This window comes from Sinocyclocheilus anshuiensis, unplaced genomic scaffold, assembly GCF_001515605.1.
Source record: "Sinocyclocheilus anshuiensis isolate Anshui unplaced genomic scaffold, SAMN03320099.WGS_v1.1 scaffold1640, whole genome shotgun sequence".
NCBI lineage: Eukaryota > Metazoa > Chordata > Actinopteri > Cypriniformes > Cyprinidae > Sinocyclocheilus > Sinocyclocheilus anshuiensis.
In genome coordinates, this window is record NW_015555883.1 from 1,082,825 (window position 1) to 1,104,693 (window position 21,869).

The 21,869-nt window shown below is 38.5% G+C and overlaps 2 protein-coding genes across 2 annotated transcripts in view; both read left to right on the top strand.

Moving 5' to 3' along the window:
- LOC107675834 (ras association domain-containing protein 5-like) overlaps positions 1–2,608 on the top strand; it is a 47,476-nt gene extending 44,868 nt beyond the window's left edge. The window contains exon 6 of the mRNA XM_016470306.1: positions 194–2,608. Coding sequence (XP_016325792.1) covers positions 194–346 — 153 coding nt within the window. The 3' untranslated portion in view covers positions 347–2,608. The remainder of the gene's footprint in view (positions 1–193) is intronic.
- Positions 2,609–5,853: 3,245 nt separating this feature from the next.
- LOC107675833 (dual specificity tyrosine-phosphorylation-regulated kinase 2-like) lies at positions 5,854–18,179 on the top strand. The gene is made up of 3 exons (XM_016470305.1): positions 5,854–6,653; positions 7,727–7,842; positions 15,241–18,179. The coding sequence occupies exons 1-3, from the start codon at positions 6,611–6,613 to the stop codon at positions 16,825–16,827; spliced, it is 1,746 nt and encodes a 581-aa protein (XP_016325791.1). The 5' UTR covers positions 5,854–6,610; the 3' UTR covers positions 16,828–18,179.
- The last annotated feature ends 3,690 nt before the right edge of the window (positions 18,180–21,869 follow it).

Genomic DNA, 21,869 nt, shown 5'->3' on the forward strand with positions numbered 1-21,869 from the left:
ACTGAAACTCTACAAAGCTAAATTAAACTTCCTAATATATATATTTAGAAATTATTAAATGCAATTAAATAAAAGCCATGCAATCTAACACATGCAAACAAAAACATAGGTTTAATAGACAGGTCTGGTTTTTTTTTCTGGCTAAAATTTCATATGTCTGGCTTTATTAATAAGGTGTTCTGTCTTTTTTCAGTGGCATGCATTTTCAGTCCCTGAGCTGCAGAACTTCCTGATCATCCTGGAGAAGGAGGAGAATGAGCGTGTGCGGCAGGTGGAGCAGCGTTACGCTGCCTACAGGGAGAAGTTGCTACAGGCTCTAGGTCAGGTCGAGAGCAAGCCGGGCTAATGTAAGACACAGAATCTCCTTCACCCCACTGAGCCAACACCGGGCCAGCCTGGAGGACCAGTAGCCCAACGGACGAACTCACAAAACCTCCACTCAGGACTTTGTACAAGCTCTCAGCATGCTTCTGTGACCTTTAACCCCCAAAGACGGGCAAAGGGATGGAGACATGACTAAGATGAAAAGGAAGGTTGGAACTAAAGATTGGTACTTCAAGAGTAATCCTTCTCTCTGGAAATGGAAGGCTGTTGAAAGCCCAGGAGTATGGCAGTTTCTGGCAGTCATGCTTTTTGATATCTGAATGGGTTTTGTTTAGTTTTTTCTTGTTGTTTTTACATTGACCCCGTCTGTCTGTGTTTTTTACAAGCTGCTGCTATTGCTGCTACTGCAAGTGTTACTTAAAGCATGACTTTCGCTTTGGTCTCTCTGCTTGTGTCTACCGCATGTCCTCTATCAGGGAACATCTATATGAAAGAGCAGAGTAAAAAAGCACTTCCTGTCCGAAAAGTGGGGAGACTTAAGTTATAGAAAATATGATGCCTGCAAAATATCAGAGGACAAATAGTAATCTTGTCCACATATCAGATTATACAGTTCATAAAAAATTATAACATGCTACTGTAAAAAAAAAAAGAGTTATACTGTTTATACTGGAGAGATTGTCTTAATATAACTATAAATGTACTGTATTACAGATAATGTTTCACCCTACAGCTCAATATGTCAAAATATCTCTTTCTTTCAATTTAAATTACCAAAATGGCTGTGCATCTCTATGATAAAGCGGTCATGAAACCCACTGGCCACTATATCTATAAAAAAAAGTGTTTCAATACATCTGGGCTGCTGAGAATGTACAGATGCAGCCATTTTGAGAAATATGAAGTGGCCCCACGCTGACTGTTACTCTCTGGAAAGACCCATTGTCCTTTCAGGTGTCCCATGAAAGCTTTTAGAAACACTCAGCACTGACAAATCACCTCAGTCTCTCAAGTGCGCTACCAGTACTTAATGTGCAGGGAGCATCAGTGGACGTGACGATAGTAGGCTGTGGTTATCCGGTAAGCTTTTCTGAATCATTTCGACTTTTAGCCCATACAGTAATACACAAGGTCATGTTAGATTAGAGGGCATCTCCTCGATCAGCACTCTAAAAAGCTCTGCGGATCCCAACCACAAGCATCTCAATCTGTATTACACCAAAGGAAAACAGAACAAGCTCCCCTTATTGTAATTACAAAATAAAGCTTTTATAAAGATCTTCCTGCTAATGTAAAGTGGAGTCAGGATGTCTGTGATTTGCACACCAACACAAACCACAGGAGTCAATATTATTCTGTACAGGGAACATGAGATGGATGTAACTTTTTTGTTGTTGTTGCTTTAATTGTAATAATAAGCATTTAAAGGGATATTTTTAATGTGCATACTTTCGTCTGCTGAATTATGGAGGTGCATGTGAATTGAATGTGTCTGTGACACTGAGGGAATTTATTATTTGTGAAGCGCATTCAAAAGCACTGAAGCGGTTTTCCATATTGGTCGGGAATAACTGTGAACCTTTCAATATGATGTTCCAGGCACTGATATTTCTCTTCTCCCTTATTTACGTCCCAATCTATTAAAGAACCATGGATTTCTAAACAGGACATCTTTAGCAAGCAGTTTTGTAATGGCTAAGTTGTAATTTGGATTGGTATGTTTGTAGAGGCACTTTAAAGTCACATGTTTCCATTTGGACCACTCTGCCCCATGTGCTCTGCCTGTATATTTTTCCTGCTGGACTGGAAGTATCACTTCCACCCTTTAGCAAGCGGCAGGGCCTTGTATGTCTGCTCAGGTGGCGCCCCCTGACAGCCATATTCCTGCTGCAGTGCCTTTAGTCTCCGTGTAGCTTATCTTGACTGTGTACTGTACATATGCTCTAGATGTCTGGCCCTATAACTCGTTGAGAGAGTTCCCACACATTCAGTGGCAGTAGCCAGGTGCTTTCAACGTCTGAGCTATTAAGTCCATGTGAGACTTTTTGGGACTAGTGTTTAAAATGTTGAAGTGTGTGTGTGTATGCGTGTGTGCGTTTGTTTAATTTATTTTTTGGTTCAATTTCAGTGTGTGTAAACTTGAATATGTGGACAAATCAGTACTATTGGGCAATCTTTTTTGTTTTGGAGTATCAAATGTTTCAAATGTCTAGTAAGCTGTAAATATACGGAAGAATTAAATAAAAGGTCACCCTTTCTTGGTGATGAGTCTGTTTTGTTTACATTGAAATAAATGAAGCCACTAACTGGGGTTACTAACAATTCTGTAGTTTAAATTATAAATAAAAATAAATGTAATTTTAGAAATAATATGATTTTTCAAAGTTATAAATAAAATAAAGTTGATTAAAGTACGTTTTACAAGTCTTCCTACTTAAAAATCTCATGTTTTTTATTCAATGTGTTCCTTGCTGTTTCTTTGTAATTAGTTGTGAAATTTACTTCTGAGTGAAATTGTTACTACACCAATCTTTTTTTCAATGTACCAGCAATTCTGCAGTTTACATTATAAATAAAAAATAAATATATGTTTAGAAATAATAATAATAATAATAAACAAATATTTAAATTGAAATGAAACAACTAAATTGGGTTATTAATAATTTTGTAGTTTTAATTATTATAAATACAAAATAAATATAATTTTAAAAATGGTTTAAGAAATCATTTATGTTGTATTTAAACTTAAATCATTTTAATTATTATAAATGCAGATTTATAATGTAAATATTAAATAGCATTTCAGATGCATGATATTACATTTTCACCTTTTTTGTTTTTTTACTTTTTTACCTTTAAAAAGCTATTTACTATAAGTGTTTTACGTACAATGCTACAATAATGGAAAATATGGCAAAATAACGTTATGGTAATATTAAATTCTGCATCACAAACATATTACTGTTGGTTTCTGGTATTATGTGACTGATAAAAGAAGTTAGCATTTTATCTACAGAACATATAGAGTAGTTTTACATCAGTACTGTAGTATCATGGTTGCACAAATCATACACAACCAGCAGAGGGAACCCTAATCATGTACAGTAGTTCAAATGCAAACATTTGCTCCAAGTGCAAAGGATGTCCAAAGATTTTTTTGTAATTGATTGAAGCATAATTATAGAACTTGTACTTTGTTAGATACTTTGCATACTAAGCTATGTATTTATATGGTACCATGTAGCAGCACACAGACAGCAAGGCACAAGCACTATGTTGTCACAACTACTCTGTTGTGTCTAAAACAAATAAGAACAGCCTGCATTGAACGGCAGTGTCAAGGGTCAGATAGCGCATGTGTAGTGTATTGTGCACATTTGTGTACACATGGCATATTACAAGAAAAACATGTTACTTTCAGTTGTAAACTTAGTTTGAACAGGCTCCACACTTTAAATAAACACTCAGTAAAATCCACCTACAGGTTTAACAGCATGCCCATACTTGGAAAAGTCTTGCAATATTTTAAGGACACCCAGAAACCTTTTAAGTCACCACAAAAAGACAGCAGTTGTGAGTGTCCATCATAATGTTAAAGAGCCCTCATAAGGTGCAAGTGCTCACCCGTCCAGTCTGCTACTGAGAGGTCAACCTGAAAACAATGTCAATATGTCATCTGAAGACACAAATATAGACAGGTCTCAGCTTCCCTTAAGACTGACGGCTAAGAATAGCATACTATGGCTGCGGTCCTGTTGTAAGCACACCCAATTTAGCTTGACATGTCTCACCATATCCCCCCTGTCACCCCTGCATGTGTTCTTCTGCCTGTGTTGATATATATCTGGGCTGTAAAGAGTTTGACAACAACACCAGACTTGCCAAGACAATTTCAGATATGCAGCACAGCTTAGGATAACACTTGGATTGTTGTGTTTTGATATTTTCCATTTTTATCTAGCAATAAATCTTTGTTTTGGAGACTGCCGTTTTAGTCGTGCTATCTATTTCTGGTTTATATTTATGTAAGTTTTACTTCAAAGTTCAAAATTTGAACAAAAAAATCTTCCACTGACATTGACTGAATTTTTGCTATTCAGTGATGCCATCATAATTACATATTTACATTTATTTGCATACAGATTTTTTTTTTTTAATTCCCATATGTGGCTCTGTTTTGACTCCATAGGTCTTTTTTTTTGCTTTGCAAACACTGGAAATGCAAATCTAAACGTAAAAAATGCAAATGCAAAAAGGCGCCAGTGTATAAAACCAACTAAAAAATTAAAATTCCTCTTGCAATTTTCTGTCAATCTAAAATATGTGCGGATATATTTCTCCTGGGACCCAGGCATAGGCTTCTGTCCTCTGTAGAGGACATTATATTTTAATGAATTTCTCTGAGACCATACATGCCACAGTCTGGATGTCCTGTCCAGAACACATTCAGGGCTTTTTAGGGATATCAAATGTTTGGAGGTTTGATCATAAACACACCTTCTCCTTGTTCTTTCAAAATGACTGATATTGACAGAATGATCAAATTTAGTGCTCTTAGGGAAATATGATAATATTTTGTCATTATAATTTAAATCGTACTAATTTTCAAATTGTTTGTCGTAAATAAATATTTCAGAAAAATGTTATGGGGTTTCAAATCGGAATTTGACTTTTTGTTATGAAACAGGGCATCATTTTCACACATGCCTTCTGTAGAGGACACCAGGACAAACGGCATGTCAATCAGGCATTTTGGGGAGACACAACAAGTCAATAGGGAAAGAAACTATAGATCAATATTCCTATGAAATATGAGATATTCTTACGAAAATGTTGCAAAGTTATTACTCCCATTATGACACTTCATTTTTCATTACGGTTTGCCCCAAGAACACATTAATATGCAAATTAGGTGCAGTGTATAGATAGCCTACATTGAATAAAATGGGAATATCAATTTATGGACATTTTACTCACATATTGCATAAAGCAAAATATTATATAAAATCATTATGTTATATCTTTCATAACATAGTTGAGAAACATCTTTGTACAAAGTTTGGTTAAAAATAGTCGGAAACCTATAAACTGATCGGTGAATGAAAAAAAATAAATAAATCATTGTTTTTGCCTATACATGCCTTTTCATGTCCATTTATTTATTTATTTTAATAACTTAGTCCTGACGTCCTCTAGGACATATAATAAAATGTGAATAATATATATATTATATTATAATATATAATATATATATTTTTAATGTTTTTTTTCTACATTTGTTTCTTATGCACCAACCAATTTAATGACATAAAAAAAAAACTAAATTCACAAAACTTTTTTATGGTTCTCAGGAGGATATAAAACACAAATGAAAAAATCATTTAATTGTCATCACTACGGAAATCAGTAAACTATATTCAACTTGAAACGTTCCAATTTCGCTTTGTTTATGTCTTGATTTGAACTTTCTCTCCAGTAAACAGCCCCATTTGAACTCAACAGTCACTTCCTTGTGCCCTCCCTGACGCTCAAGAGGAAACAAGCTAAGAAACCATTACGGGACGGAACGCGCATCCAAAACACTCAGACCATTCGTGAGAACACTTGTTTGACATGTCGGAAAGTGTTTGGAAGGGATGATGAGTTCATTTGACCTTCTTGTTTTTAGAATAAAAGCAAGTTAGGGGAAAGAGGAAACGCTAGCCTGAGTTTTAGCTGCCCGCTGGACCGTGTGCTCTGGCTGGGATGACTCTTCTGTTCAAACCAACAACACGAAATTCAAGAGAGGGGAAGAGTGGAGGAGGTCGACATCGGTTTAATGTTTGGACTCAATCTCATTGTGCTTTAGGGAGACAGTTTGTTTTGACGGAAACGCTGTTGTGTCCCCTTCAACTTTTATTCTTCATCATCATCATCATCGAGGACGAGCGCTTCTCGCCCACCATTATTTGGTTTCTTCTGATGCAGTTGTGAAGTTATGCACATCTAGCTTCAGTATCTATTAGTTGGGACCTTTTTGTTGGAAATACAGATACCTCTGTTACTTCTTCTCCAGACTTGCAATACAGGTGGTCAAATTGATAAGCCTCATGAAAACGGCTTAAAGGGGATCATGCCTGAACCCTGCAGTACTGTGAAGTCGTCTATCTAGCCTCTGAACATCTGACAAGCTTCTCCTCGGATATGAGACTAGACGGACACTGAATTGCTGTTTTGGATGGATCTTGCTTTAGTGAAAACATTTTTCAGAGGAAAAATAAATATTTGATGTTGACTGCATGCAGCCATGATGATATTGAGCAGAAAACCAGATGGCCCCATAACTGCAGGTAATTATATCCATATGAAATGTAATATCCATCTCTGTGAGTTTGCTGGGGCTGGTCTTTGTTCACTTAGCAAGTGAAGACAGCCGATTAATAATTATGAATTACACTGTGTTAATAATTCTTTGTTAATGTAAGCAAAATTCACAAGCTTGCAACCATATCTTTTTTTATTCCAGCTGATGAAGTTTCACATATATGTCAGCAGTAAAAATGCATGTGACAGTTGAAACAATGGCCCCTATAGGCTGTATCATGTCCATATTAACAGTTTATTGAATTGACATCTCAGTAAGTTCTAGTAATGGGGTCTGAACGGCCAATAGGTGTATTATATGTGGGGGCTTGTGTAGATGCACATATTTCAAAATGCCAAGATTGTTTAGTTTATAATGTTGTAAACCTTTTAGTGCTCATTTAATCAACTATGTTGTAATACAGCCTACTGGATTCGTTATTTGTTTTCCATTTACTCACCCTCATGTCGTTCCAAATGGTTTATTTCTTCTGTGTAACATAAAAGAAACTCTTTGAGAAATGTCTTTTATTTTTGTCTGTGCAATAAAATCAATGGGGTTCAAAACATCATTATACTTTCATTGTACAGAAAAATAAACATTATTCAAACTATATCCTTTTGTGTTCTACAGAAGAACTAAAGTCATGCGGGTTTGGAGTGACATGAAAATTATCATCATGTTTGGACGAAATTATCCTTAAGGCAAAAGTGGTCCAGGTCAATAAGATGATTTAATAACATAATCGTTCAGAGTTGTGGAAACTGCTGAAACTGAAATGAGTCATGAAGCTTTGTTTAATATGTAGCCACCTGCTGTGTAATGTGCTCAAGGTACTGTCTGTTGTCTGGCACACCTGCGACTTGTTTACATACCTCCCTAAGGGGATTTGTGTTTCTCAGATGGGAACATTGTTTTTTCCCTTTCTTCCTTATGTTTGTGTAATAGAAATCCTCATTTATGTAATGCTATATTGGATGATGATGTGGCGAGTGTATTAATATTTTGCTTGTGTATTCACAACCTAATCCCGGGTTCATTTTCACTCTTTCTCCACAGATCGCCACGGGGACAGTCTGTATGACTCCTACATGCGCACCGATCACATTGTGAACCAGGACGCTGATGTGAATGGACAGAGTCCCTCTGGACTTCCCCCTCTCCCAAAACACACTGTAAGTCCTGACTTCCTCTCCCCCCAGACCCAGTGCCCAGGACTTTCTAGGAGTCATCCTCTCACGGGAATCTTTCAGTGAGCCCTAGATGAAAATATTTCCCTAGTACTCGCATGAACAGTTCTAAAGAACACGATTCAATTCTAAAGAACAGCTCAGCTTGAAAATCTGACCCACTGACGTCTTTTGTATATCGGATTGTCGATCTCCATTCTTCAGGCTCAATATGTTCAAATTATTTTTCACCCCTGTGGTTCAGAGTCTTAGCTAAGCACATGTTCTGCTGCCACTTGTGCATCTTGGAACGTCACGTATTTAGACAAGCTTTCCTCCCTCATTCTGATAGTGGTACAAGTTACATCTGCAGCACATCAAGTCTGTTTATTGTGCCTCACAGCATGTGTATCACATGGAAAGCCCGTGCTTTTAATCTTTCAATAAATAAAATGTAATTTAATCATTTCTATTTTTATGGTGAGCAAATACACTAAAACAATATCAGGTGTTCAAACTAGACAGATTAAGCCTTTCAATGAGGTCCATGTAGCTTACAGTATGATACGTCAACGTGGGACCGGAGATGATAAAGATATGATAATCCGATTCTCCACTGTACTATTATGCAATAAATAATTCTGTGTATGTGTTGGATCTGATGACATTATTTCCTGTTTTGAAGCTGTATCACTTCTTTGTATGCTACTATACTGGACTTCTGAGATCATAAATACTATAGATAGACTATGTAATTGTTATTACCCTCAGTAAATAATTAACTAGCAATCTTCTTCCGTAAATGTTCAATAAACAATCTGGGAGGGGACGACTTTGATTTTCTGGCATTTGGGGGTTCAAACAATCATAGCAGCTTCCAGTAGTTCCAGTTATTCATTTAGCTACCGACATAACAGATTTCATTTAGGTCATGTAGCTCTTGAGTCTTTTTGTTGTGATTGAACAGCTGATGCATTTGGCTAGTCTCTACAGTATCCTTCAGTTCCCAACACACTGGTTTCTGTTTTTGTCCACTCCTTGGAACTGCCTTTCCATGCCCCTTCCCCCTCCAAAATTGGCACAGTTTTCTAGGCACCTTATAATTTTATCTGCATGACCTAATTTTTTTAACCTCTGCTTTCTTGTTCTTCTTCTTGCGCTATATGCAGAGCCAAACAGAATATATCTTGGGCTTAACTATAAATCTTTGATAGTGGAATCTTAAATGGAAATGGGACTTGGAGCAGCTATGGTGCATTAAACATCCTGAATGTGAAATAGAGTTCCTCTATTCCCGTTCACTCAAGAATGCCCACTGTGGCTGCCCACTGTTAATCAGGGTTCCCACTCAGGTAGTGACGGTGAGGAAATCTTCCTACCAGTTAATCGACATGTGACAACACCGGTAATACTGGTATCACCGGGGGGTGGGGTTCGTTGGAGTTTTCCTTCTCCTCTCTTTCGTTCACTTTTAAATAGCTTCAGGCCCGTGCACATTTTACTTTCACTTTCGAATTAGCGTCAATTCGGCATCAATTGCTTGAACGGACAGCAACAAAATGGTACAAACTCAAACGACAAACTCACTTATATTAAACATAGAACTTTTGTTAACAAACCGAATAAAATTACACCATGCTATAGGCCTAATATAAAATAAATACCTTACACAAAGTTTAAATATATATTAAAAACTAAATAAATAAGAAACACAGAACGTTTATTAGCAAAATGAATAAGAAAGCTTGGAGGCACTGCATACACCTTGATGTAAAATAAAATAACGTAAACAACATTTAAATACAGTAAAAATCAGCAAACAATGTGGAATCAAAGTAAAAAAAAACAAAACACTTACAAAATCACCTTAACACCGTCAACACCGACTATCACAGCCAGCCTAGTTCTCACGTGTCCTGGAAAATTGATGACTAATTTTCCAGTCCTGGAAAACACATGGAAAATGAGAGAAAATGTAAAATGTCCTGGAAAATCTTGTAGTTGTCCTGGAAAATTATTTAAAAAAAATTAAATTTTGTTTTCCTTTAGCCAAGAATGAACATTTTACCACTGGCCCGAAGCCATTAATGTTAGTAGTAGAAAATGTTCAAACAGCCATAAACTGGCCAGTTTTTACTGCAAACGCACGAATGGCAGTCGGCTCTTTTGTTTTATTTCAGCCGATATCTGTTCTGGACTTGCACACAAACTGTATTGCAAGCTTTTTCCAAAATGCCATTTGTGTGGAAATACTACGAAGTCTGTAAACGGGATGTTAACAAATGCCAGAGATGCTGAAGCTGAACACAAAGATGAGAAAAAATACTGTAGCAGGCAGAGCAGCTCACTGTTCATGATGCACGCAATATTGGACGAAATTTTTTAATATTGAATTGGGGGTGGGTGTTTAAATGAATGTACCTCTGTGGGATACTGATTGTCTTCAGAAAAGTTTAGATGCTATTTTCTTTTCACCTTGCCTCTGTATAATGCATATTAAAGTAATATTTTTTGGCGCAGCACTGCTTTGTTTACAGCGGTAACCAAGGAAACGCTGTATCGTTGCTGTTCCAGAAGCGACGCCTGCTGTCAGAGAGTGAATTTGTGTTCTCATTCAGCCCGTCTGCTGTTTTTTTTTTTTAAATGTATAATTTCACAAAGATAAAGTCAGACCATTCTGTTTTTGCTTCAGATTTTGAAATTACATCTAATTTAAATCAGAAACTGCTCATGTATGTAGAATCTTTATATGTATGTATTTTCTGCCAATGACCTGCATTAGTGTGGAAAGGACTGAAAGACATCAACTACAAGACACCATCCCCCAGCACTGTGGAGAATCAACAACTGGCCGATGATTTGAATGAGTTTTATTGCAGTTCTCACACCCCACACCCATTCTGACCTTCTCTCCATGGATCTATTAACACGTCCAGCAACCCCCCTCCCCTCCTGCACTTCAGGTCTGTGAAAAAGATGTGCGTCAGGTCTTCCGGAAACAGAAGATAAAGAAAGCACCAGGCCCAGACAGTGTTACACCAGCCTTTCTAAAAACCTGTGCTGACCAACTGGCCCCCATTTTCACACAAATCTTAAAAAGATCACTTGAGCTGTGTGGAAGTCCCTTCCTGCTTCAAACGCTCCACCATCATCCCCATCCCAAAGAAACCCAAAATTACAGGACTAAATGATTACAAACCTATGACTTTAACCTGCTTTTACTTGTGGTCTTGAAGTAATTTGAAAGCCTGGTGCTGGCCCACCTGAAGGACATCTCTGGACCCTTGCTGGACACCCTGCTGTTTGCTTACCGAGCAAACAGGTCTGTGGATGATGCAGTCAACAAGGGACTGCATTATATCCTACAACATCTGGACAGACCAGGGACCCAAACCTCCTCATGTCCAAATTAACTCGGCTCTCTGTGGCACCTCCGTCTGTCAGTGGATCACCAGCTTCCTGACAGACAGGCAGCAGCTAGTGAAGCGGAAAATTCTCATCCAGCACCCGCACCATCAGCACTGGTGCCCCTCAGAGATGTGTTCTCTCCTCATTGCTCTTCTCCCAGTACACCAACAACTGCACCTCTAAAGACCCCTCTGTCGAGCTCCTGAAGTTCTCAGATGACATCACACTTATCGGCCTCATCCAGAACGGTGACGAGTCTGCTTACAGAAAGGAGGTTAAAGAGCTGGCTGTCTGGTGCAGTTATAACTGGAGCTGAACACGCTCAAAGCAGTGGAGATGATAGTGGACTTCAGGAGGAACCCCCCTGCACTCCCCCCACTCACCATCATGGACAGCACTGTGGCAACAGTGGAGTCATTCAAGTTCTTTGGCACCACCATCTCTCAGGACCTGAAGTGGGAGTTCCACATAGACTCCATTGTCAAAAAGGCCCAGCAGAGGCTGTACTTCCTTCGCCAGCTGAGGAAGTTCAACCTGCCACAGGAGCTGCTGATACAGTTCTACTCTGCAGTCATTCAATCCATCCTTTGCACATCTATAACTGTCTGGTTCAGCTCAGCTACCAAATCAGAACTTAGAAGATTGCAGCGGATAGTCCGGACTGCTGAGCGAATCACTGGTTCAACCCTCCCCACTCTCCAAGAACTGTACTCATCTAGAGTGAAAGGGCTGGCAAAATCATTCTGGACCCCTCACACCCAGCCCACTTCCTCTTTGAACTTTTGCCGTCTGGTTCATGCTACAAAGCACTGAGCACCAGAACGGCCAGGCCTAAGAACAGTTTCTTTCCTCAGGCAATCCATCTCATGAAAAGCTAACTTGGCAATAAACGTGCAATACACAACACTATTTATACATTTATTTAATATACATACCACTTTTTACCATTCCTTGCATTTGTACATAACACACCTGTACACACAAAAACCCATCTATTGTCTACTTTGTAGATTGTGTATTTTTTTATATATATTTTTTGTTGTATATTGTTATTTCCTATTTACTTATCCCATTTTTATTCTTTTTATTATCTGTCTTGTCTTGTCACTGTCATTCTGTTGCACTGTGGAGCTTCTGTCACCAAAACAAATTCCACGTATGTGCAAACATACCTGGCAATAAAGCTAATTCTGATTCTGATTCTGATTCTTTCTTTGGATTGTGATAAAAATGCAGTGGTTGCGTCTAATTTTTAATGGCTACAGAGAGTTCGGCCTGTAATAGAGCAAAAAACATCTCGTTCATGTACTCATATTTTCATTCTATCTTATCTCTTGCTTTAAAAAAAAAATAAAAATATTAACAAATCAGTATTGAAATCGGCCCATTTGCTTGTAAATAAATCAGAATCGGAACCTTGGTCAACAGTGGTCAACTTTGAGAAGTATTTCTGTAATTCAGTAACTTGTTAAATAATAATATTGATTATTGTCAAAAGTAGGCTATTAGTTCTTCTGTACCAAGTCGAAACTAAAAATTTAAAAACGTAACAATACCGGCCCTTGTGCAGCCCTGGTAGTACCAAGTACAGACTCATATCAGGACTCGCTGATAGGCAGCTGCTTTCAAATGCTTCTGTGCTTATTTATATCGCTTTCCATGAACAGTTACATGCAATGGCCAGTCAGAGGTGTTTAAGTTAATTTGACCCTTTTAAAGAAATACTTAATTGAAAAATATTTGAAGGATACATGCCAATATTTTAAAATATTATTTTCTTTAATATTATTATTAGCATCAATAATGAACTGATTTCATTTATTTTTATTTTCAAATAGGTAAATAAGATAATTAAATATATATATAAATTTTTTTTTTTTGCTATGGTACTGAAATTGGTTCTGAAAATCATTTGTTGTAATGTATAATTAAGAGCTCATATTAAAGAGCTGATTTTATAGTTCAGTCATGGACCTAAACTGTATGTTTTTAAAGATTTCTCAAGCGAGGAATATATTATTTTAGGGTGTGATCCTTGTGTTTAATTGTCACCATAATTAAATTTAAAATGTCCTGGAAAAGTCCTCGAAGTCCTGGAAAATGATCACTGAAAAAGAGTGGGAACCCTGATTAATGACATGTTTATTTTGTAAGGCAAAAGTTCAGTGCATATTTAATGATATAGTTAGGTTTAGTGGCTATTTCTCAACCATGGCAAGAATTCTTTCCAAGTGCTGTGCTAAAAGTATGTGAAGGACCTGTCATGGTGAAGTCATACACACTTTCTAAAAGAAAATTTCCACATTGCTTTGTTTTCCCAGTCTACTGAAATGTAGTTAGTTCTGTATTTAAATTGCATTATGTTTTGAAGCATTCAGCATGTTTGCAGGTCTCAACAATTAGACTCTTGCCTTCAAAGCAGTGTTAATTTCGTTGACGAATAATTTTCGTCATAATTGTCGTCAACGACATTTTTTTCACAGACGACAAGACGATAACGAACTAAAACTCTTTTTGAATAACAAAAACTATGACGTAAATCTATTGACATTTCGATATTTCGTCAACGAATAAAAACGAGACGAAAATTTTGGGGAGGGACGATTTGGGATGAGATTCATTCAGAACGAATTTGCTGCGTGGTTCGGAGATTATGCGTACATATGAACCGGCGGGACATAAACTAAAATACACTTGCTGCACGTCGCATAAAACGTTAAAAAAAATTTCAATATGTGGGAGTAAGAGAAGAGCAGACATATGGATAAATCTGACGACGCAAGAGAGAACAATTCGGTCCGGTTTTCTGAGCGCAGACACTATATACACACGTCTCACAGCGCGCGAGTACTCTTTCGCGTCACATGAACCGAGAATTACACACAAAATGATGTTGAATTGTCCGTTTTGACGAGTATTCACGTAAACACAGTTGATTACGCCTTAAGTGAACGTAAACGGTAGGAAGACGTGTATCAGTACATTGCATCCATTGCAGCTGTGCATTCAGTTTTAAAGGGATAGCAGCCTAATTTAGTTGCTATTGTCCGAGTCATTGATGTTAATCAAGCAACAAAAGAAAGACAGAAAATCACGCACTGCTCTTGACTGAAAAACTTTAGTAGCCTTAAAGATTAATCTAAATTTATTTATAGAAATAAATATGTCTGCTTGAAAGAATGAAGAATATGGTAAACAAGTTGCTATAAAGAATGCATAATTAGCCTATATAACCATTGGTATTTCATTAAAAAGTAGACCATGTTCTTGTTCTTTGTGAGAAGTGGTTTTATTTAATTTTAACATAAAGGCATGTGTGTCAAAGCAGTTAAATCGGTTTCTATCATGATAAAACCTTAATATCAAACCTATATAATGAGTTTGGAAATTTTAGAGAAATGCTTAATAAATGCATTACACTGTAACTAAACCCATTAGATTTTAGCCGACTAAATTTACTGTAGATTTAGTCAACTAAAACTAAAAACAATTCAGATGACTAAAATATGACCAAAACTAAATGGAATTCTAGTCAAAAGGCTATGACTAAAACTAAATCAAAATTTGCTTCAAATTAACACTGCTTCAAAGGTTTTTTCCGTATCCCCTGTGAGTATGAAAGTAACATCTTGTTCCACCAGTTTTCAGTTCACGTTCCAATCACACTGCAAAGGCTGTGTCTGGCATTCTCTGTCACTGCAATTATCACTCATGCATCAAACCTCTCCACTGGTCTCATGTTATTCCCAGGGTTACTAGGCAGCTGATCAATTCTGCACGTTTGCGCTATTGATTATTTAACACTGGTCTGATAAAACCTCAGAGCTGCAGTACATTGATTTTTCAGGTCAACGCAGAAACCAGAAGCGATAAGAGATTGATTTTGAACATCCACTTAGCTGAAAAGATAATGTTGGCTTTGGTCAACCTCATATTTGTCTTGTACAACTTGATGTAACCATTTGACAAACTTAAAATATTTCTTTCCTTTTGTAGGGTGTGAACAAGCCTACAATAAAGGATCACCAAGCAGTCCGCGGAGGACAGAAGGTGAAGTATTTTTATGAGGACACCTACAACCGCAAACTCAATGGTGTGAGCCAGCACAATGGCACAAGCCAAGTACCAGCTAAGCCCCAACCTGCAATCTCCAAAGACAGAAGCGTGGACAGCAACAGCTCTGTCAAGTCATCCGAGAGCTCAACAAAAGTCACAAAGCTGGGCAGCCCAATGACCCCAGAACAAGCTCTCAAGCAATACCGGCAGCAACTGACTACCTTGGAGCAGCAGGAGATCCACAACTATCCTGAGATCTATTTCCTGGGACCAAATGCCAAGAAGAGGCAGGCAGTAGCTGGGGGCACCAACAATAGTGGATATGACGATGACCAGGGAGGATACATCCACGTACCTCATGACCACCTTGCCTATCGCTACGAGTTCCTCAAGGTGATCGGCAAAGGTAGTTTCGGACAAGTGGCGAAGGTTTATGACCACAAGTTACAGCAGCACCTCGCCTTGAAGATGGTGCGCAACGAGAAGCGCTTCCACCGGCAAGCTGCTGAGGAGATCCGAATTCTGGAGCACCTGAAGAAGCAAGACAAGACAGGCAGCATGAACGTAGTCCACATGTTGGAGAATTTCACCTTTCGCAATCACATATGTATGACTTTTGAGCTGCTTAGCATGAACCTGTACGAGCTCATCAAACGCAACAAGTTTCAGGGTTTCAGTCTCCCGCTGGTACGCAAGTTTGCACACTCTATTCTCCAATGCCTGGAAGCACTCCATCGCCATAAGATCATCCACTGTGACCTGAAACCAGAGAATATCTTACTGAAGCAGCAAGGCAGGAGTGGGATCAAGGTTATTGACTTCGGCTCCAGCTGTTTCGATCACCAGCGTGTCTACACGTACATCCAATCCCGCTTCTACCGTGCACCCGAAGTCATCTTGGGATTGCGATATGGTATGCCTATCGACATGTGGAGCTTTGGTTGCATTCTGGCAGAGCTGCTTACTGGATACCCTCTGTTTCCTGGTGAAGATGAAGGTGACCAGCTGGCCTGCATGATGGAGCTACTGGGTATACCACCTCAGAAACTGCTGGAACAAGCCAAGCGTGCCAAGAACTTTATCAGCTCCAAAGGCCACCCACGCTACTGCACGGTCAGCACACTTAGTAATGGCACCATAGTCCTCAATGGGAGCCGTTCTCGGCGAGGAAAATTGCGAGGTCCCCCAGGAAGCAAGGAGTGGGGGTCGGCCCTCAAAGGCTGTGATGATGCCACGTTCATTGACTTTCTGAAGAAGTGTCTGGATTGGGACCCTAGTACTCGAATGACACCAGTTCAGGCCTTAAGGCACCCCTGGCTCTACAAGAGACTGCCTAAGCCGGCACCTGGTGGCGAGAAGTCCATGGTGCCCAAACGGATCACGGAGCACAGCACCTCTTTCCCTACTATCATCTCCAAGGTACCCACTGTCATGGGTTTAACCAACAACAAACTGCGGACCACCATGATGGGGGACTCCACTGGAAGTATACCTTTTCGCACAGTGCTGCCGAAGCTAGTTTCATAGAGATTCCTTAGCTTTTCAGGGATAAAGGCATATGTAGCAGTTTTAGAAGTGGATTTTTTTCTTCTTTGTTTTGGTTGGTTTTTCTAAATGAGTGTCAAAACTCACAGTTTCAATTTATAATGAAGTATAACAAGCAAAAACAATTTTATACAACTATACTGTGTTTTTATCAAATGGCCTTCAGAGTGTAAAATTCAAAGTTGACATCAGGGCTGTTTTTTACACCTTGGTCTTGAATTGAGTGCGGTTTATTGGAGTGGGTGAAATTTTGATGCTGACTGCTCATCCTGTCCTTTCTAAAGTTTACACTACTTCTGCTCAGACAAACATACAACATTTGCATCTCTAAGGGCTGTTTTGCGTGTTTGTGACTTCTAGTATACTTTTAAAGGGTTTAGAGTGGATTTTTGCATTTTTAGGTCAAACATCTGACTAATCTTCATTTAAAACAAATTTAAAATGTCTGTTTGGTGTTCTAAAGCCCATGTTATCATCTTAAAAATGATCTTGATCTAATTCAGATGAGCACATTTCTTATTTTAACAGTATCCTCCACAGTCACTTGCATCCCAGTGAGAGGTCAAACTCTAAGCTATTTCTGTCCACAACTGTTTATTTTTTGAGAAGCTGTTGCTTTGGATAAGTTATGCTAGAACAAGATGAAGAAAGTTATACAGTATTTAGTTGTAAGTAGTAGAGTAATGCAGGTCACAATGCTGTCTGATGGCCATGGCCATTCCTGGGCACTATTTAAGTGTCGTAGGAGCGTGTTTTTATCAGTGCTTTTTTGAAAGATATTGGTCAAGTTTCACTTGAAGGCAACAGGCAGTATCACGTGTTTGGCTGTACATGGCGGTATGCATTTCCCCGAAGCTGCTGGTGGGGGATGGGAAATGTTGGCAATATTTTCAATAACAGTGTGCTGTTTGCACTGAGTGATGATGGATACCAAACAGCTAGTGTAAGGACTTCATCAACATATTCAAATTACTAGCTAACAAAAGGTTGATGACATGCATCCATTCTGTTTGTCCTATGAACTTCTCTCTTGTCCGGTAATGTTTAATTTTTGTTTTGTTTGCAACTACAGCAACTATTCTTGTCATTCATACTGTGAGAGAAGATATGAAAAAAAGCAACATGACTAAAGATATAATGCAGGGTAATTCCCCTCCCCTAGAGCTCAGCATCAGTACATAGAGTGGTTAATTTCCATTGACTGGTTGATTGTGTGGTCTGAAATATCTCTTCACAGTGACCTATTTTGTTCCCTTTCACTGTTAGGTTTACAGGAGAATCTTTTTCTTTATACAGTCGAGCACGCAGCACGTTCACCCACCCACAATGGCGCTGGTCAGTGTCTGCACTTTGAGTATTTGTCCATGTGAAACCCACTATTAGGACAAACGATATGCATTTGGTTGTTCAGAAGGTTGTTGTATGATCTAATGTAAACATGTTTTTTGACACTGCCTCACTCTTTCTAGCTGTGAATTGAACACTTAATGCTTAGAAGCTAATTGTTGCAAGGTAAGACACTAATCTGCTAAAGGACTGTGGAAATGAACTGTGCTTAACCCATTGGCCCTGACAGGTGTGTGCAAAGCATCTGTGTGTTACCTGGACCAAGTGGATACCAGGCAAGTAGTTGTGAAAGTCCTCCTAATTGGAAAAACAACATTGTCTTTTCACGCCTCTTTCTCAGGTTTTAACCTTCCTTTGGGATTTAATGGACATTTATATATGATTCCACACACCTAGCTGGTGTAAAGATGATGATTTGGCGCTCAATAATGCTAGGTTTCAGAAAAACTTCATAGCTTTAGAGATGTTGGTGCTCCAATTAGACTATAAACTCCAGTCCTCTTTGGTGTCTTTGTCCAATCATAATCATTTTTGGGTTCATACGTGGTCTCCTGCAAAGTTTCAGTTGTTCTGTGTGTTCTTGGAATACATCAGGGAAAAGTGTCAAGGCAAAAGTGGTTTTAGTGTTTTTCCTACCTCTTTCTTGCTTGTGAAATCCATCTTGTATGCTCTAGAGCAGGGGTGCCCAACCCTGGTCCTGGAGATCTACCTTCCTGCAGAGTTCAGTTCCAACCCTGATCAAACACACCTGTCTGTAATTATCAAGTGCACTTTCAGATCCTAATTAGATGGTTCAGGTGTGTTTGATCAGGGTTGGAGCTAAACTGCAGGAAGGTAGATCTCCAGGAACAGGGTTGGGCACCCCTGCTCTAGAGAGATCTCTACCACACAGATAATAGCATCTTGCTCCATCTTTCTACTTCGCTTCAGCATTCCTGCCTGTTTGCGTTATCTTGAATCTTTCCACCAAAGCACCCGTTCACTTGGCTGTCTCTTTGTGGTTTGTCTCGGTTTGGGGGGAATCTAGTCTTGTGCCTTTAACTGAACACACTTGACTTAATAAGCGCTAAGCACGGGATGACTAATGTTTCTCTTCCAGCTTTAATGGTCAGGTTTTTGTATTGCTTTTATTTCACCCTTTTATAGAGTTTTTACTGTTAGTCGTGTTTTAAAGAGAAGTGAAAGAGATAATCATGTAATTTTCCTTTAAACTCTGTCGACTGTTGGCCATGTGGTTCGGAGCATGATAATCACAGAATGCATGAAAATAAGTGATAAAATGAAACCGTAGTAAATGACATGATTTAAATAATGACAGTGTGTGTAAGTAACCAAATGAGCTTGTATTAGTTTCTTTTTCTAAAAAAGATAAAATTAATATTACCAGTCTTTTGTTGGAAATTTGTCTTTTTTTCTAACATTCAAAGGTTAGTTTACTCAAAAATAAGAATTGTCATTCACTGTTTTTGATGATCTTTTAAGTGATAAAATGAAACCGTAGTAAATGGCATGATTTAAATAATGACAGTGTGTGTAAGTAACCAAATGAGCTTGTATTAGTTTCTTTTTCTAAAAAAAGATAAAATTAATATTACCAGTCTTTTGTTGGAAATTTGTCTTTTTTTCTAACATTCAAAGGTTAGTTTACTCAAAAATAAGAATTGTCATTCACTGTTTTTGATGATCTTTCCGCTTGAAGATGGCATGAACTGAAGATTGAAGATGGTTATAGATAGATAGATATTCATCCATGTGTTTTATTTTATGAATTTTATTTTTGTTTAATAAATCCACCAGACCATGTTATTAATTTTTTTATGTGCAAAAGCTGCATGTCAAAATCCAACCCACATCTGGTGCATATACCCGAACTACATTTTTTCTTTTTTGGCAAATCGTTACTCTCAGATGTATGTCACAGTACGGGATCTGGTGCTACTTCCAGGTAAGTGTGACTTTAAGCTATTTTAACTTCTCCAGTTTAAAATGACTGAAGGGAGTGCACTTCCAAAATACACTACACCCCAGGTAGCCAAAATGGTTTGGCCCGATAATGACCTAGATCCGGCAGGCCGGAAGCAATAACTCGGCCCGGCTGCGGTTGCCAGACTCGGCATGGACATGGGATGAATGACGCCCCAGAATCGGCCCAAATACACTGGCCCGAGTCCGGCTGCCGAAACTACCGGCATTGGGCCACAATCACGTCGACGAGACTTGTAACACTTAGCCAGTACTGGCCCGAGTCTGTGTACTAAACCTGGGCCGACACCACCAGCATTGGGCCACAATCACGCCAACCAAAATGGTACACTTAGCCAGCACTGGTCCGACACTGGGTACTGAAACTGAGCCGACACTGGGTCACAATCATGCTGACACCTAGCCGGTACAAGTCTTGTTCGCTAAATAAAAAAAATAATAATAAAAAAAAAAAAATATATATATATATATATATATATACTTACACTTACACTTACTCATACAGAATTACAACTTCTAAAATATGTGTATTAAAGACTCCTTCCAGTTTTTATATAAAGCTTTGAATAATTAGTTTTTCCACAAAATGACATTGTTTCCTTAAAATCCTTAAGATGGCATCTACTTCCAACTAAAATAAAATATGTATTTTACAGTGTCCTTGTTAAGCCTACATGTACTTATGCAAGTCAACTAAATGTCACCTTTACATAGAGTAAGGGTTTGCCTTACACCATTTCTTTTCATGGCATCCCCACCTACTACCCCATGAATTACCCCATAACATCCATATGTGTTGAAACTCATATAGCAAAAATAATGTTAAGTTCCCTTAACCACTTTATAAGCTTGTTTCATTATATGAATTAAATCATTAATTTCCAAATGTAGTTAAAGAAAAAAGAGAATGTTGGATAAAAGGAAAAAAATATTAATAGGAATTAAAATAAAAAAAGTACACTAAGAAATAACTTAACATGGGCAAGTAAAATATTATGTTTAAGTTTAAGTGCCACTGCTACATACTATTTACCACATTGTAAACGGAGACCCAGCCCCAGCACTCAACCTAAACTGGTCCGAGTCTGCATGGCCGTATCTCAACCAAAATCAGACCAGCCCTTATGGTCCGTAATCGGGCCGAATGTAGCTAGCTAAATGTGCCGTGTCTCAGTGCAAATCGGGCCAGATCTGGCAACCATTACTGGGCCAGAGCTGGCTCACTTTTGGTGAGCCGCTGCCAGAACACAGCCGAGTGAGCCGACACTCAGCCGCAATTGGCCTAATTGCGCTGGCTACCTGGGACAGTTGTAGGGAAATCTGAACAATAATGTTTTAGTCCATGGTACTTAAAGGGGTCATATGATGCGATTTCAATTTTTCCTTTCTCTTTGGAGTGTTACAAGCTCTTGGTGCATAAAGAAGATCTGTAAAGTTGCAAAGACTAAAGTCTCAAATCCAAAGAGATATTCTTTATAAAAGTTAAGAGTCAGCCACACCTCCCTAAAACGGCTCGTTCTAACACGCCCCCACATATCTACCTCACTATGTGGAAAGATTTGCATAATGCCGCCCAAATGTTCACACAAAGAAAGAAGGCATAACTTTTATTCTCACTGTAGTATTGTTGCCGCTGCCGCCATGTCATGAAGGCGCTGTGTGCTTCGTTGTGAAAGCGAAACTACTTTGTTTGG

Bases quoted from the DNA above. Each gene is read 5' to 3' on its own strand.
- LOC107675833 (XM_016470305.1), top strand. From the start codon at position 6,611: ATGATGATATTGAGCAGAAAACCAGATGGCCCCATAACTGCAG. The intron at 6,654-7,726 runs GTAATTATATCC...CTTTCTCCACAG, and splicing joins AGATGGCCCCATAACTGCAG to ATCGCCACGGGGACAGTCTG. The intron at 7,843-15,240 runs GTAAGTCCTGAC...TTCCTTTTGTAG, and splicing joins CCCCTCTCCCAAAACACACT to GGTGTGAACAAGCCTACAAT.